Source organism: Bos indicus, chromosome 18 (genome assembly GCF_029378745.1).
Source record: "Bos indicus isolate NIAB-ARS_2022 breed Sahiwal x Tharparkar chromosome 18, NIAB-ARS_B.indTharparkar_mat_pri_1.0, whole genome shotgun sequence".
NCBI lineage: Eukaryota > Metazoa > Chordata > Mammalia > Artiodactyla > Bovidae > Bos > Bos indicus.
The window spans coordinates 36969592-36988456 of record NC_091777.1 but is presented as its reverse complement, the minus strand read 5'-3'; the positions used below and the strand labels follow the sequence as shown (position 1 = coordinate 36988456).

General features: G+C 38.2%; 1 protein-coding gene across 1 annotated transcript in view; it reads right to left on the bottom strand.

Moving 5' to 3' along the window:
• SNTB2 (syntrophin beta 2) overlaps nucleotides 1-18865 on the bottom strand; it is a 70815-nt gene that overhangs the window by 31980 nt on the left and 19970 nt on the right. The window contains exon 2 of the mRNA XM_019978504.2: nucleotides 3359-3572. Within this exon, the coding sequence (XP_019834063.2) occupies nucleotides 3359-3572 (214 nt within the window). The remainder of the gene's footprint in view (nucleotides 1-3358; nucleotides 3573-18865) is intronic.

Sequence of the window (18865 nt, the reverse complement as noted above, 5' to 3'; positions counted from 1 at the left end):
AAATCTTACACTGAGTAAAATAATTCTATCACAAAAAGTACACATGACATGACTATAATTTTATGAAGTTTCAGAATAGTTGAAACCAATACATGACAGCAAGTCAGAACAGGAGTAGCCTTGGACGGTGGGAGAGAGAATTGACTGTGGAGGGCAAAAGAAAACTTCCCAGGGTAAGAGTAATGTTCTGTATCTTGACAAGCTTGGGTCACACAATTGAATGCATCTGTCAAAACTTATGGTTTGTATATTTTATTGTATGTAGATATTATCTCAAAAGAAAAAAGTTACAACAAAAACACTGAACTCTATATGCATGTTTGAGTAGAGGGAAGCATAGTAATGTATGCAATTTACTTTGAAACAAATCAAAAATATAAGATGGACTGATGGATGGCTAAATGGGCCTATTTTGTGATAAAGCAAACATAGTAAAATGTTAATGGTAGAATCTAGGTGGTGGAAAAATGAGTGTTGACTGTAAAATTATTTCGACTTCGCCTAAGTTTGAAGATTTTCACAATAAAACATTAGGGAAAAAATTAGGGCTACAATGTGATAAATATCTTGGTGACAGATATCCTGATAAAATTTATTTTTATTGTTCCTAAATGAACTGTTTCTCTCCATGGCTTTAAACATTGCAGTTGTGTTACCTGTCATGACATTCCCTTTGACAGAGCTGAGATAAATTTAAGGATGAATGAGCTAGAAGCGATTTTATAGATACTATCTTATTTATTCTTGAAGTAGTTCTAAAAAACAGAGTTGAACATGTATTATTATGTTCATTTTATGGAAGGAAAAAAATAGGAGGACAGAGAAATGAAGGGACTTATTTAAGGTTACAAGGACACCAGCAGCAGGTATAATAATAATATACTGAGAGCATTTTATGCCAATTTTATAATCATTCTCTTATTTAATCTTCACACAAGCTTTCATTTTCTACAGGAGGAAACCGTGGCTTATGGAAAACAAATAGCTTGACTGAAGTGTCAAAGTCCATCACCCTAACTTCAGTCTAATGAGTCAATGGTTCTGAACTTTTTTTTTTTACCAAGACACACACACAGGATAAAGATCCACATTCCTGTGGGGATAACCAAAGTCACAAGTAATTTTTCCAGGTACCTGCAATTCTACTGCTTTTCTTTTTTTCTAGAAAGCACGCTTGGAATGCAAGTAAGAGTGACATGAGAATAACTTTGAATCTCTTTCAATTTATATTTCACAAAAAGCAGATCATTTGCAAATTTGGTGTTTCTTTTTTTGGCTGCACCGTGGGGCATACTGGATCTTAGTTCCCCGATCAAAGATTGAAACTGTGTCCCCTGCAGTGGGAGCATGGAGTCAACCTCAGGACTGCCAGGGAGGTCCCCAAATTTGGTATTTCAAGCAACATCAGAAATGAATTTTTTTGCAGAATTAAGCCTGAGAATCTTCAACAGCCTGACTCTTCTAAGAACTTCCCTTGTATAGTACACTCTGGTCAAGTAGACCAATCAATGGTCTTACTAAAAAGCATGGTGTGATACACTCTTGTAGCCCAAACTGCCCTCTCCATTTGGTTCTAAAAATCTATTTCAAATTTGACCATTGATCAAATATCTTTAGCATATGTGCTAAAGAGCATGCAGCCCCAAGTTTCAATAAAGGTCAAGATTATTGAGCTCTGAAAGACGTCTTCGTGGATGATAAACTAGCACAGCTTTCAGCAATAGAGCCAAGTCATTTCATCTTCCTCCTTCCTTCTTTCCTCACTCTCACAACTCCAGTATCCTACGGAAACCGTGTAATACTTTTTCTTTTCTTACAATACTCAGATATAGCAGCAGCACTCCAAGTGCTATAGACTAAATGTTTGTGTCTTCACCTCAAATCCGTATGTTAGAATTCTAACCAGAATACGACAAGATTAGCAAATGGGGCCTCTGGCAGGCAATTAGATCATGAGGGCAGAGCCCTCACAGATGGGACTAGTACTCTCCTGTGAGAGACCCCCCAGAGAGCTTTCTAGACTTCTCTGCCATTGCAGACATGGCAAGCAAATGACCACTTGGAGCAAGTGACCTAGTTGGGACTCAAACCAAGGCCTGTGTGATTGCAGAACTCAGCTGTTTCCAGCATACACACAATATACTACAGAGCAGGAGCTTCTATGTCCCTATGGCCTAAAATGCTCAAGGTCATTCAGTTTCTGGTTGTCTTCTGTGAACCAGCCCATCCTGACTAGGCACCTGGCTATGCAATCAGATCAGAGGAGACCATAAAAGTCAAAGTAGGTTATAAAAAGTTTGTCCTTGTGAATGCGAAAGTTAGTCACTCAGTTGTGTCTGACTCTCTGTGACCCCATGGACTGTAGCCCACCAGGCTCCTCTGTCCATGGAATTCTCCAGGCAAGAATTTGGGAGTGGGTTGCCATTTCCTTCTCCAGGGGATCTTCCCAACTATCGTTATCTTTCTTTTTACCCTTAATGTCTATTCTAACACTAAGTTTAACGGTACCACTGCATGGCATTAATGAAGACAAAGTCATAGAAACCAAATGGTGATAGAACTAGGAGGGACATTAGAGATTATTCAATCCAGTGCTCTCATTTTACAAATGAGGAAGCTGAGGTCAAGAGAAGCTAACTTGCAAGGGTGATATTAGTAGTTGATGCAACCTGATCTATAATGAAGATCTCTGATTCTTTACGCTATCCATAGTATAAGGAATTTCCTTCTATGGAGATATTTTTAAAAGTTTCTTGAACAAGATTTTTTTCAGTTATTAAGTCATAATCACAATGAAGGAGTAATATTAACACTCCATAAAGGTATAAAATGAAAAGTAAAGGCCTCTTCTTTCCTTCTACCTTCTAATCCCACTTCACTCCCCAGGGATAACCATTATTAAGTTTCTTGTGTGTTTGTCCAAAATTGTTTGGCCATCTGATGCAAAGAGCCAACTCATTAGAAAAGACCCTGATGCTGGGAAAGATTGAAGGCAGGAGGAGAAGGGGATGACAGAGGGTGAGATGGTTGGATGGCATTACCGATTCAATGCACACGGGTTTAAGAAAACTCCAGGAGATAGGGAAGGACTGGGAAGCCTGGCGTGCTGAGTCCAGAGGGCCGCAAAGAGTCAGCCAAGACTGAGAGACTGAACAACAACAACACACATATATGTGTGAGGAAATTTAAATATGGAAGCCCAGAAACGATTCTCTCATCTCAGATTGATGTTTTTCTTTACCTAATTTAGTCAACAGTCATAATATTCCATAAAATATGCAAAAGCAGTATTATAATATATCCGTTTAAGTTTGCAAAGCTGTGAGTAGGTAGGATGTTCTCCTTAGGTACAGCTCACCTGTTCTCCAGGTCCGGCATGCTTAAGTTTCTAGCAGCAAAGCACATTTTGAGCGGGATGACCTTCCTGTCCTTGGTGCTGTTCTGGTGTTTTGGAGAACCAGAGTCCTCACTGCCACTAAAGCTGGGTGACTGGGGAGCAGCACCTTCCCAGGGCAGATCTGACACCAATGATGGCTTCTTGATATATGGCGTTACTTCTCGTATGAATTTAACTATAAACAAAAGTCAAAGAAGAAGGTCAGTATTTTTACTTCCCATGAAAAATAACAACTGAAATATATACATATAGGAACTATCTGGCATGAAGTGAAAAAAAAAAATACACAAAGTTAAAGAGCCTGCACACAGAATCTTAGGATTAGAGGGTGCTTTAAGAGCACAGGTAATCCAAATGATATACCACTACTCTATCCTAAAAACTGAATTCTGAGTCTTTGCATATTGTTTCTTCTTAGGACTCCCTTCTCCCTTTGCCTGCCTGGTCAACTCACCTCCTCAGCAGCCTGTCCTGTTTACTCTCTCCATGGCCTTGCCATTTACTCACTCCTCTGTAATAACTTCTAAGCACTCTGGGGTGTAATCCTTTGTTAATAATACTTCAGTTCCCCTTCTGGCTGCAAGTTCCCCAAAAGCAGGGTTTATGGTTTATTCAATCTCGATGTCCAACATTCACACCAGTGCCTATTCAGTAAATGTTTGAATACACGAGTAAAGGGGGAAAAATGAACAATTAAATACTTGAATTATCTCAGTAGTGGGACAACACAAATGAATCTGGATATAGATTCATTACCTCCTGAGACAGCCCCATCTAGCTTTAAACAACCCTTAGCATTTAGAAAACTTGAAACTTTCACTCATTGGTTTGCTGTCAACAGAGGCCATACAGAACAAACTTAACCTCTTCTACTTGAGGGCCCTTCAAACATCTGAAGTTCGAGATTATTTCTCTCTTCTCCAGGCTAGGTATCTCTACTTCAATTAGATTCAACTCAATCAACATTTGTAGCTACCTTCCAAGTATCAGGCATTAGGCTAGCCGCTGAGAATACAAGAGCAGCTTAGGCATGAACTCTGCCCTCAGGAATGCCCAGTCTAGTAAGGGAGACAGTTATGAAAACAAACCGTCATAGCTTTGAAAAACAAGTACAAAGATACTGTACTTGTTTTTCTATTAATGGTAGCTTTCTATTAATGGTATTAAAGGGTTTTTCTATCAATGGTAGTCCCAAATTAAGATATGGCTTTTAATCAAAAGAAAACATTTTTCTTTTTAAGTTCACTTTTAAGAGGTACACTTCTTTTACCTCCTTTATGACTGGCAACTACTGTCATTTGAGGCATGGTGTTCTTATTTCAAAAACTAGATAAAGTGAACATTATTAAAATCTTAAAAAGCATTAAAATGTCAATAAATAGTTGAATATAGATAAATCAGTCATCATTTCCTCTGCTAACATCAATATATGTTACTGCAGGCATCTACCTCCTCTCAAATTACACTGTGGTAGCTCATTAGAGTAGTATCAAGGGAACTGAAAAACTAGAAAGATATGATCATTATTGATGCTTATCAATGTCATAATAGCTAGTATTAATCTTTTATAGCATTAGAAACTTTACAAGCCTTTGAAACTTTACTAATAGATTGTATGTATGTGTGTTTGTTAGTTGCAAACAAGTAAAAATTCTAGGCATATACTAAACATTCAATAAATAGTAGATGCCTTTCTTCTTCTCTAAATTAAAAAGCTAGAAAAGTTAAAAAAATTTAACAGCTGTCAGTAGAAGAGGCAAAATTATTTTCTTATAAGTTATTGAACAAGATCTGCTTAAAGTTAAACGTACTTCTAGGAGATACAATAATACTAATGTCAACATTTAGAAAGATTTCTGTGTGTTTATGTGGGTGCTTTCTATGTCTAGTTATAATACGTGTATTTTCTAGGTGGAGAGAGTAAGAGTTAACTGCTTCAGGTTGCCAAGGAGACTTTATCATCCTAGAAAAATGAGCAGGGCTACACCTCGTATATGCCTTGAGCAGCTGACTCAGGCATCTGAACACAAGCGTTAGTTTAGCTCCGTGCTTTCAAGAGAGAATAAGATCACAACAACTTTGGCAGAAATTCTTCAGGTTTCCAGGCACTGCTAATGGCAGAGATTTACTTTTTAAACATTTAAAGCAGTATACTAACTTTTGGGCTCACAATTGGGAGAAATTAAAGACATTCTAAATGACTATTCTTAAATACTATAGTGTTAGAAAAGCCCCCTTTATGACATACTCAGATGTTCACTTGATCACAGAGTAGCATCAGTGAGCTTATTACTATACATATTTAAATGAAACAGACATAAACACATAGCCTCCTGCATGGCCTTATTAAAGGAGCAATGAGTTTTACTTGAGTTGATGACAATGGCACCCATACCCCCATCTAACTGGCCATCCACAACAGCTGGAGAACCATAAACAGATATTTAATTTACCTGGGAAGCAATACACAGGCTTATGTGATTTCAGTGTTCTGCTTTAAAACAAAGTAACTATCACTTGTGTTTGTCCTGAGATTTTCAATTAATTTCATTACCCATCATCCTGGGCTTCCCTGGTGGCTCAGAGGGTAAACAATCTGCCTGCAATGCAGGAGACCTGGGTTCGATAACCTGAGTTGGGATGATTCCCTGGAGTAGGAAATGGCAATCCACTCCATTATTCTTGCCTGGAGAATCCCGTGGACAGAGGAGCCTGGCGGGCTACAGCCCATGGGGTCACAAAAAGTCAGACACGACTGAGCAACTAAGCACAGCACCCATCTTCCTACTCCATTTCACTCCAAGGCCTGTCCAAGTCCCCAGAAGTAGGAGATACATCCTTTCTGAGGATCTCAAATTACTACTGAGACGACAAAGGAGAACTCAAATTTCCTTTTAAACCTCTAAGCTACAGTGGAATAAATCCAAACAAACCAGAAATAAGGTATCTCTGAAATTCATCCCCAACAATTAAAATTTTAGGATTTTAAAATTATGGCCTTTTATAATAAATTTATGCAAACTGGCAAAAAAGGATATTTTTTAGGCCTCAATTAAATTCTAACATGGCTATCTATTACTTTTATTCAAAAGTATTAGCTTTCATGCTTTTATATATATGAACACAGAACAAACGGTTGAAATAATTTGGGTATTTGGACTGTTTACTGTATAATTTCTCCTTGGTAGTCTTCTTCAACTACTAATCTTATATGGTAAAACCCACTGTGGGTCATTTATAAAGTAAATATTTAACAAATGAATTTAAAAAGTGATTTTCTTTGGAAAGTTTCTTCAAACTGCAAAAGTATATGCAAGCTTTTCATTTTTTCACAAAAAAATGTTTTAAACATCTTAGGTTTGCATTTTTAAATGTTTTTGTAAGGAAGACAGCTACCAGCAAATTTCCTTGTGGAAACTGCTAAACAGTAAGTAGATGTTTGTTGAAAATCCTTTATATAACTCATCCACAACCAGAAAACACTGTGCATTTGAAAAATTACTTCAAGGTATGTATTTTTCTTTTCTTTTTGGTGTTGACATTTATGTTTATTTTCTGTGACATTTCTCCCTCCCCTAAAGAGAAGTACTGCTTTATGTGAAATAATGCTCCTGTCTGTGTCATTCCCTTCTTGCTTACTTCAAAACATACGAAAGCAGGGACTTCCTTTTGGTCCAGTGGCTAGGACGCCACACTCCCCATGCAGGGGCCCATGTTCGACCCCTGGTTGGGAAAGTAGATCACACAGGCCGCAACTAAAGATCCTGCATGCTGCAACTAAGACTCGGCACAGCCAAATGAATAAAATTAAATAAATAAATAAATAAATATATATATTTTAAATAGAAAGCAGAGGACTGTTGACAACTGTAAGAAAGTCTTGACCACCTATAGTATTAGAAAAAAATGGGAAGATAAAGACTTTTATTTTCACTAAAGCAGAGGCAACAAGAAAGGCACTTTGCATAAGGCTGCTTAGGAATAATTTATATTGCTTCTTAATCTCCTGCTAAAATACAAAAGTAGAGGCTAGTTTTATTTTGTTTTTTAATTAACCTTATCAGATTTTTAAAAACGATGTAAAATGACTCAAACAGTATAAAACCAAAGGCAAAACTCAGGGTATATCAGAGTTACTAGGTGAAAAAAGTAAATTCTCAAAAGAAAAATAAACGCTTTTATGTTTTAAAAAATTATATGTAATTAGTATGTTCATGAAGTACTCAAGAAAATATGCCCATTTGCTAATAATGGTTACATCTGTATTGTAATTACAGTGATTTCTTCTATTGAAAGTTATTTCTACAATGCTTGAACTTTTAAATAAGCATGTGTTCTATTAAATAAATAATACTAAAGTTAATTCTGGACTTCCCTTGTGGTTCAGCTGAAACCCCCTGCAACGTGGGAGACCTGGGTTTGATCCCCGGGATGGGAAGATCCCCTGGAGAAGGGAAAGGCTATCCACTCCAGTGTTCTGGCCTAGAGGATTCCATGGATGTAGTCCATGGAGTCACAAAGAGTCGGACACAACTGAGCAACCTAATACATGCCATCAAATAATGAAGAAAAACATGGATTAGAAGCCAATTTCAGAAACAGAGTCAAGGGCAGAGACAGCAACAATGGGGAAAAGTGACTGTTCCATAAATGCTGAAAGAACAATGGAGTATCAGCATGCAGTTGTCGTACATCTGTATCTCACATCCTCCAATGCATTTGCTAACCTACAGTTGATGCTCTTTGGATAATTTTTGTAAAGTCACTGAAGTATAAAAACAGAGCAACAAATTTTAAAGTCAAATGAAATTCAGTACAAGCCTTGATATTACCATTTACCTTTTGAGAGGTCTGAAGCACATAATTTTCTTGTCTAAGCCTCAGTTTCCACATTTGTAAAATGTTAAATACCAAAATCAAATGGCTATGGCGGTTGAATGAGAAATGTAAGAAAAGTGCCAATGCCTGTGCTTGAGCACACAATGAATATCAGTGTGTATTTGGGTGTGCAATTAATACAATATACTCTGGACAATGTGGCTCAGAGGTTAAAGCGTCTGCCTGCAAGGCGGAAGACCCGGGTTCGATCCCTGGGTTGGGAAGATCCCCTGGAGAAGGAAATGGCAACCCACTCCAGTACTCTTGCCTGGAGAATCCCATGGAGGGAAGAGCCTGGTAGGCTACAGTCCACGGGGTTGCAAAGAGTCAGACACGACTGAACTACTTCACTTCACTCTGGACAAAGTAGGTAGAGGCTAAGGTAAGAAATTGAACAGACCATATTTGAATTTCAGTTCTGTCAATTATAAACTTCATGATTTGGACAAATAATTCAACTTTTCAATTTCAATTTCTAGTCCACAAAACTCTAATATTAACCTTAATACCAACTATCCTGAATAACTGAGAGGATTAAATAAGATTAACTATCTTCCTGGGTTCTAAAATCACTGCGGGTGGTGACTGCAGCCATGAAATTAAAAGCTCCTTGCTCCTTGGAAGGAAAGCTATGACAAACCTAGACAGCATATTAAAAAGCAGAGGCATCACTTTGCTGACAAAGGTCTGTATAGTCAAAGCTGGTTTTTCCAGTAGTCATGTACGGATGTGAGAGTGGGACCGTAAAGAAGGCTAAGCCCCAAAGTCTCAGGGGCTCAGAAGATTGTGCAAAATCTTGACGGACTGCAAGATCAAACCAGTCAATCCTAAAGGAAATCGACCCTGAATATTCTTTGGAAGGACTGATGCTGAAGCTCAAATTCTTTGGCCACCTGTCATGGAGAGCTGATTTACTGGAACAGACCCTAATGCTAGGAAAGACTGAAGGCAAAAGGAGAAGCGTGCAGCAGAGGATGAGATGGTTGGATGACATCACCAACTCAATGGACATGAATCTGAGCAAATTCCAGGAGACAGTGAAGGACAGGGAAGCCTGGCATGTTGCAGTCCATGGGGTCACAAAGAGTTGGACACAATTTAGCAAATGAACAATAACATATGTCACAGTTTCTGTTTTGCTCATCTTTTCCATTTGACCAAGGGTCACTGAAGGGATTAAAAGCCAAGACTACAAAAGTCAACAATAATTACAACACATCACCTCTATAGTGTTTATCTATCCATGGTTCTTCACTCTTTTTAGTCACCCCTCAGAATTGCGTCGCTGTCTTTGCCGGACTACTTAAGGTCCTGAATACATTCTCTTGCACATTCATGAGGTGAAATTCATGTACTTTCATAACACATACACAATCTTTTTGTGACTCTGGCTTGACATCACACTTGCTTCCAACCTTTCAGAGCAAGTTTTACCCCAATCCATATGACATCACTGTAACAATATGTGTACTTAGTTTTAGTACAAATGAATGTAATACAATGGTCAAAATTTGGCAGTATCTTGATTAAGGGCTCACAACAGGGATCATGAACATATAGATGAACCACAAATACTGGCTGATGAACTATGAACAATTCTGTCACAAATATAGATATATTTTATAGTCCTAATTTCCCTATCCTGGGGAAAACATGAGAAATATTTATGGCATGGGTGGTAAAATCCAGTTAAAAACTGCTGCTAATAGCTCTAGATTAAGGATTTTTGCAAATATTTGAATACAGCGTCCATGTTCAACACTATCATCTTCTTTTTGATTATGTGGAAACTGGTCACTCCACAGACTGAAGGTTATCACACAAAAATGCGTATGAATGATCTTTGTTGAGGTTCTTGTCAACTAAATTTGTTATTAGAAAACATAAGCCATTAGAACAAAATTCTACTTAATAAACTATTATCTACTTAAACACATGGTTTACGGATGAGCAGTTTGTTCTTGAAGTGATATAAAAATATAATATTATAGGGAGTCAATAATGGTTTAAAACATACTTCTATAAGAAAGCCCTTGTCTCACAAACCCAAGATAACATGCTTTTATCTACTCCGAACATAAATGAGCTTCCCTCATAGCTCAGTTGGTAAAGAATCCGCCTGCAATGCAGGAGACCCTGGGTTGATTCCGGGGTCGGGAAGATCTGCTGGAGAAGGGATAGGCTACCCACTCCAGTATTCTTGGGCTTCCCTTGTGGCTCAGCCAGTGAAGAATCCACCTGCAATGTGGGAGACCTGGGTTCGATCCCTGGGTTGGGAAGATCCCCTGGTGAAGGGAAAGGCTGCCCACTCCAGTGTTCTCGTCTGGAGAATCCCATGGACAGAAGAGCCTGGCAGGCTACAGTCTATGGGATCACAAGAGTCGGACACAAAATAGCGACTAAACCACCAACATAAATGATAGGAGACAATTTTTACTATTAAAAAAAAAAAGATTGTAATGTTTCCCCCTTTTCAACATCAATGAACTCTATGTGCAAAGCATGTAGGTTATTTAAAATGTTTAATACACACTCTGACCTCAAGTTGTTTAGTTGAAAAGGAAAAGAAAGATATATAACCTGCCCCCCAAAAGACCAATTAATAAAGGAGAAATGAGAAAAGATACTATATGATGAATGCTGTTAAAGAAATAGAAATAAAATGTTACACAAAACTGGATGTAACAACAGCAAACAAAATTAAATAACTGAAAAATATTTAATAAAAACACTAATAAAGTAATGTTTTTCTACTAGACCAGAAAAAAAAGACCTAGCAGTTTAAGCACAAGGAAATGCTTATCCGTTGCAAAGTGGATGTCCTGGACTAGCTGGACATACCGGATGGTTTGTTTTAGACAGGCACTCCAAGTGATAAACTATAGACGGAAACACAGTATTAACCCAGCACAATAGCTGTGCTCAAGGGGTCAGCAAGCATTCCATCCTGAACATCCAGTCAGTTACCACGGGGGAACAAGAACGCCATCCAAGTTTCCATCTCTTTAAGCACTTCACAATTTTTTTTATTGTACAAAAGAACTGCTATTAGTAAGTGCCAAGCTTTTGTTGTCACGAGGGATTTTCTGACCAAATTGGCAGAATTAACTGAGTTCAGGAAGAGGAGAAAAGACAAAGATGTGTTCATTTTCTTTTCCTCCTCCTTCTTTTTTTCCCCTCATTCTTATATAACACATGACTGAGGAGTTCAGCTGTGGTAGACCGAGAATTGTCCGAGTGCACAGACATCAACCACTGTTGTGAATTTAAGCTACAATGCAACGTACTGGTCAACCCACAACAAATAACGGCTTTCACTTATAATTCGTTTTATTAACTTTTTAAATTAAAGGGTAATTTTCAAAAAGCTGAAACAATTTAAGCATCAAAATAAATAATAGTGGTATGGGATTATAAATATCCATGAGTCCACACAGATATAAATAATTGAATAAATAAATAAATGAGGGATAAGGGATAGCTCTTAAAGATGAATTTCAATTAGAGAATTCCCTGGTGGTCCATCCACTGCTTAGGTCCATTCTTATGGCAGAGGGCCCAGGTTCAATCCCTGGTCTGAAAATTAAGATTCCACAAGCCATGTGGTGCAGCAAAGAAGCAGAAGGAGAAGAGGAGGAATTCCAATTAACAAGTGTTAGAGGAATGAGAAAAAAAGAAAATCATCATTAGGACACTACACTAATAACTGTTGTACACCAAACCAGTAATGAACACTAAAATTAGTGAAAAGCTTAAAGACTAAGGGTGAAAGTTCAAATAGTAATAGGATACTTACAGTCTCAACAGATCTTCACCAAGATATTTATTAATTACAAAGGAGGAAATGGTACCTTTATGTGGAGAGATTCGACAGTTATAAAGTATCAAGACATTGACATCATGCACCCTACCCTCCCATATATACTGAGAAGGATATATCACTTCTGTAGTATTCTTGCTCAAAAAATACACAAGGTCCATTTGTTCATGATAAAATGTGACACAAATCCAAATTGATAGATATTTTACAAAATGATTCAAATGGTTCAAAATAGATTCCCACAATAAGGTTAGTTAACACATCTATTACTTCACATAATTACAATTTTTAAGTGTGGTGAGAACATTCAGATCTATTCTCTTTGCAACTTCCAAGTATATAAGACAGTTTTGTTAACTATAGTCATCAGATTGAACATCAGATCCCCAGAACTTATTCATCTTATAATCGGAAGTTTGTACCCTTCCAATTATGAAAATACCACTTTTCATTTCCCTCCACTCACTTTTAGTTTTACTTATTCTTAACAAGTCAGAGTAAATTTGAGAGGTCAGAATCATGACAAAACCAAAGAACAGTGTCATTCTAGAGGCCATTCCCTTCTCCAGGGATCGAACCCAGGTCTCCCGCACTGTAGGCAGATTCTTTACCACCTGAGCCACCAGGGAAGCCCTTTTCATTTTAAAGGCATCTACATGTAATTCCAAAATTTCATGCGAAGCGTTCCTGTCAAATAATACTAAGTAATACTATAGTGCATCTTTGGATATGTGAGAGTTTGCCCTTGCAACTGACAGTCAATTTGTGTTAATATTAGCTTCCTATAATCAGTAAGAGTGCTTATCTTGAGATTATGTTTATCTTCATGCATTCTAAATCCACCTCTCTCCCAGAGATTATTCTAGGAAAGGAGAAAGATCCACAAGTGTAGAGTGTAGTATGTACCCTTGAATTATAGAGCTACAGTCAATATAGCCTAAATAAATGATCATATTTAGAGGTGAATGAAATAGCTATCAATTTCACATGCATTATGTTTTGACTCCTTACACACACACACACAGCCGTCCAGAGTGTCCTGTGGACAAATACTAATCTAAATAATTTATAAAACTGCAGAGCTAGAGGAGACCTCAGTGATCATTTGTACAAACTGTTCATTTTTAAGGATGCTAAACTGAAACTCTAAGAAAAAGGAGGCTCAAAGAAATTTAGAAAACTTCATCCAAGCTGCAGTCTGTGGCAAAGCCACGGCTAAAAACCCATGTCATCTTTTCCTGAATATGTCCTCAACTTTTAGTATGGCTTTTGAGATAGTGGAAAGTCATAAAACACTGTTTCTATAAATCCATCAGCCACCAGTACAAATGAGTCAGCACTCAAACTTACTCACTGGGTCTATACAGTTAAAAAGTGGAGTAACCAGGTCTTATCTAAGATTAACAGCATAATCTCACCGTGTGTGCAAACAAGTGAGCATTTCAATTCATGTTTCAAGAATGGGGGGGGGGGGGAATAAAAAAGAAAAAAGGGCTGGCTAACAACCTTGCAGAAGGGTGTGAATTTTACGAAGACCTTTCCATTAGCATATTTTAAAAACTCAGGTCAGAGTCCTTTCACCCTGTGGTAATTCACTTTTTCTGTATCAGACACAAGACTTTAATAATAACAACCAGGGATCAATATTTAACTCACTAGCCTGCCCACACTGACAGCACATGGTGCTCTGAGCCGGCAGCAGCACAGAGGCGCCAGAACAGTCAGAGCCGCAGTCTCCATCCCCGCCGTAGGTGTGGCAGCGATAGGGCGGGGGGCGGAAAAGCGGCTGGAAAGCCCCAGCCAAGACAAAACTAAACAAAAAGCACGAGTCAAGAATGCTAGTTTTCAAAAGCAAATGATTACTTTTTGGAAAAGAGTGTGCTTCCATGTGTCCATCCTTCAGAAGAATTTACATCCATGCTTGTGGCTTAATTCCATTTTTTTGGAGTTCAGCTTCCTTATATGTAAAAATCATAAAGTCTATCCTTAAGGGGTTATTGTAAAGATTAAATAAAGCATGGACTGGAAAAGAATTTTATGAATTATAACAGCCATACAAATTTGAAATATTACTATTATGACCTAGTGCAGAACCTGACCATCATTTTCACCAGTTTCAGAAATTAGCATAGCACAGGGTAAAAAGCATCTGTTAAATGAATGAATGTACAAACTGGTTAAGACCTCCTCCCCAGGAGCATTACCATAGAACATAAAGGATTACATATGGTGTGAACTCAGAAAAATGACCACTGTGCCTTTCTGCATCTGCCCTAATCACAGCAGAGAACTACCGTGAGGGTTAATGAATAAAGCTCACAAAGCAGACCTGATCTCAGAGGAAACAGGCCCCTCTCAGCCCCGCCATCCCCGAAGGATGAATAAAACACATCCCATGTCTCTACCAGTCTCAAGATATAATAGAGGACACAAATATTCAATCGCCAACCTCGATACTCAATGTTCAAAAACAGAGTTAAGTGTTTTATGTGAATAATTTCACTGAATCTCATGATAACCCTAGGAGGCAGGGACATTTATTACTCCCATTTTACAAATGAGGATATTGAGACCTTAGAGAGAAAAAAAAAACTTGGCATGTGCCACTCTACCAGTAAATAACAAAGACAGAAAGAAAGACCAACCATGTAAATACTACTATATTTTACCAATGAATAAGTAATAACAACTCAGTATATTAAGCTCCATTACAGAACTATATACAGAATGTATTACACAAAGTAATAGGAGACTTATCACTGAAAGATAGCAGAAGTACCCCAGGCAGACAAGGTGGAAGTGAGTGCGCCTGGCTGAGGTTACAGCATCCAGTCGAGGACATGAAACATTCAGAGAAATGAAAGCAGTTAAGAAAGGCCAGAATCAGGGTCAAGGTAAAATGCTGTGATCTGTTCTAGAAAGGTTGTTGATATTTAGTTAAGGGTGATCAAATACTGTGAAAGGTAGCCCTGGCTGTTATGGATCATTCCTCCTTAAAGAACTACCAAGGTGAATATTCAAAAAGAAAAAAGTGAGGTCACTACTGAAACACAGATCACAAACTTCATAATAAAATGGATAAATACGTATTTTAAAGAACTGAGTTAAAGAAAGGATACAACCTAGATGTCACTCAACACATCACTTGAGTTGTGAGCAGGATTGGTATAAACTGTGCTCTGGAGCGCCTTTCCTCAGTGGCAAAATGTAATCAAGTCAAAGGATTGTTCGTCTGCACTCCAAACATACCTGCACAGGATATTTCAAATTTGTCCCTAGCCTAATCTACACACCTATGTGGGCAAAATCTGAAAGAAGTAGGCTGGAAATGCTAGACACTGGGAAGAAGAAATGGGAAGGAAAATATTATCCAATTAAAATAAAAAGCCATTATGTTATACCCAACAAACAAGACACCAGAACTACCCCTCCACACACCCAAGGATCAGTAGGCAAGAGAAGGAAGGAAAAAGGAAGGCTAAAACTGGAGATCTTTCTCCCTGCCTTACTAGGAGCCTGTGAAATATCAATTCTGGTAACAACCTCTTCCCTGGGATGGATCTGAGGGCAAATGCAGAGAAAGTATTTCATATAACTTCCCTTAAGCTCTAAGAAAGTAAATTAGGCCATGCATATGAGAATTCTCCTTTTGCTAAGATTTCCCTGGTAGCTCAGATGGTAAAGCATCCACCTACAATGCAGGAGACCCGGGTCCAATCCCTGGGTCAGGAAGATCCCCTGGAGAATGGCTACCCACTCCAGTATTCTTGCCTAGAAAATCCCATGGACAGAGAGGCCTGGTAGGCTACAGTTCATGGGTGTCACAGAGTTGGACATGATTGAGCAACTTCACTTCACTTCATGATTCTGTAAATAGGCAATTAAAAATATAACTTCAGGAAAACAAACTATATACATACCATGACCATGTGTGGCCAATGCAGCAGTAACATCACAAATAATTTTCATTTCCACTTCCATAAATGAATTCAGCCCAACGGTCAAACTAAGGATTTGAACTAAGTAAAAATGTAATTGATGCCAAGAAAGATGTGGTAAACTGAAGAGCAGAAAAATACTTGTTTATGCCACAAGCTATTCAATTGAGACAGACTATTGAAGAGGCTGAAGTTGCCAGTTTCCATATGTTGGTAGGGTATTGAAAATATCTTGCTTCAGTTTAAGACTGGATGCTGTTAAGTATGTTTTAGGTTTCCCAAAGCTTAAATCTGTAGTCAGTTCATTTAGGTGTGGGTGATGTATTTAACCTGAGATCCTTTCTTTCCATGGAGCAGAATTAATGAATCATCTGTCCCTGTGAAAAAATCTGTGCTTCTGAAAGAATTTTAAATCTAAGCTAGGAAAGGCCTGAGGTGTTACATCTAAAAGGAATTGTGGCAAAGTCTGACTTCTTAGAAACTACTGTCTCAACATGTTTTTCTTTTGAGGAGCAATAAAATTCCGTATTTGGAATAATACCTGATGGCACGAATACAACCAGTGAATCTGGAGCTAGGGGGAAGATTTCTGGTGTTCCTGGTGCTCCTACGGAAGCAAAAGCCCTGAACAGCAATGCTACCCACTCTTGCTTCCTCACACTCTGAGCCAAGGAGGACAGTCCTCACCAGTCTCTAGCTTATAAGACAACATTAAGAGAAGAATCTCAATAATAACAGATTACTAATGGAGTTAAAAAAAAAAAAAAAAAGCAGGAGGAAAGGGTTTGACGAAATATTGTAAATGGAAAAGGCAAAAATCCAAAGGTTAATATTTTTAGAAATTCCAATAGTGCATAAAATTCACAACCTACATGTTGTATGAATAGGAACCATCACACTACCTTCTACTATAAGCTCTTTAAAGGTAGACATTTTTCTCTGTTCAAAATAATTCCTACTAACCAGGGAGGTTCAAGGACTTACTCCTGCTCTTCAAAAGCCTTAAGGTAAAAACTGGGAAGGACAAACACAAGGAGAAAGCCTCTAATCCAATGAGAAGAGAGGAAGGAGACAGGGCCAGAGGCTGTACACCCTTAAACAAATAATAAATGACTGCAAAGAAGTTTGCCTAGGTCAGGGTTAAATCCGATATGCTGGTAAGGGGTCACAGAAAGGCTGGGAACAAACAGCTGTAGCTAAACATTATAGATATTCAGGTAATTGCTGAAATCACATGAGCAGATGACCTAAACACTGGGTGTACACGAGGGAGATAAATAAGGCCCTGCTCCTAAACCAGCTCGCACCAGTTTCTCCAGACAGGCAGAAAGAGATCCTAAAATAATTTTCCATCCAGGTATAATGCATAAAAGGGAAGGAAAATTAACATTGTTTGAACACCTGTTATGTGCTTCATATAAATGGACATAAATTTGAGCAAACTCCAGGAGACAAGTGAAGGAAATGGGAGTCTGGTGTGCTATAGGCCATGGTGTCACAAAGAGTTGGACATGACTTAGTGACCGAACAACCACAACTTCATATAAAACAGTTAATGTAACCTTCGGAATCATTTGACTGAGAAACAGAGGCTTAAAGAAAATAAACTGTTTTCCCCACAACATGCAGAGCTCTAGGTCTGCTAGGTTCCAAAGCCAATGCTATTTCTTCTACAACACAATCACCTGCATGGATTCAGTCGGGTGTATTCTGCTCAACAGTAAAACTGGTGGCCTTCTGATCACCTCGTTTTGTGGACCTACAGGTTTCTAGACCATAATAAGCCACTGATTCCCTAGCTCTTGCCTTGATGAAAGCTCCTGGGCTGTGCCTATACTGGCTGACAGCTGTACAACTTACTCCTGCTGCTGAGGAGACACTGCTGGGACAGGATCATGAAAAGGCATGCATGAACAGCCAGGAAGCTAAAAACATGTGAAAGCAGGATTCTATGGGGGTCAAGACCTCCAATTCCACCATTCTCACTAATTGAAGAGATAAGGAAAGAGTTCACAATAGTGGATACTCCCAAAATAATTTAAATTTATGGGACTTTTTTGTTATTTTGTAGCAGCAGCTTTATCTCCAGTTACATTTTGCTCAAATACTGGCCTTCCCTTGTGGCTCAGCTGGTAAAGAATATGCCTGGAGATGCTAAAGATCTGCCCAAAGATCCCCTGGAGAAGGGAAAGGCTACCCACTCCAGTATTGTGGCCTACAGAATTCCATGGACTGTACAGTCATGGGGTTGCAAAGAGTCAGACACGACTGAGCGACTTTCACTTTCACTTTCAAGCAAATATTAAAATTTATCTTCCATCTCATAGTAAATGCTGCAGATTATGGTAATTCACTCTTCACCCAGAGCCAAAGAGGACAAGAGAAACTCAATTAAGATGACATATATTAGGAAAATAATAGCAAATCTGATTAATCTCATATGAATAATTGAGTTGATTATGCAAAAAAATGTTTAAGACAAAACTCAAGATTATTACCCTTCAAATAAGAAATCTAAAATAACCTGCTCAAAATTTTTCCTGAAAATCTGAGAATAATTTCAGATTGGTATTTTTTTTTGGTAGTGTTGTTGACAATAAAGATGATCTAACAGGATTAACATTCCTTCTAGCTGTAATCTGTATCCTAATCTGGTTAATATCCAATGATTTAGCAACTGTTCCCCACCCCCAACTTAAAAATATACTCCTTTCTTAAAGAATTTCAGATTTCTACAAATGGATAAAATGAATACCTTACTAAGCAGTATTAAAGGATTTTGTGTCCTTGCCTCCTTAATCCTTTCTATTTTGCCACAGCCCCCTCCCCTAT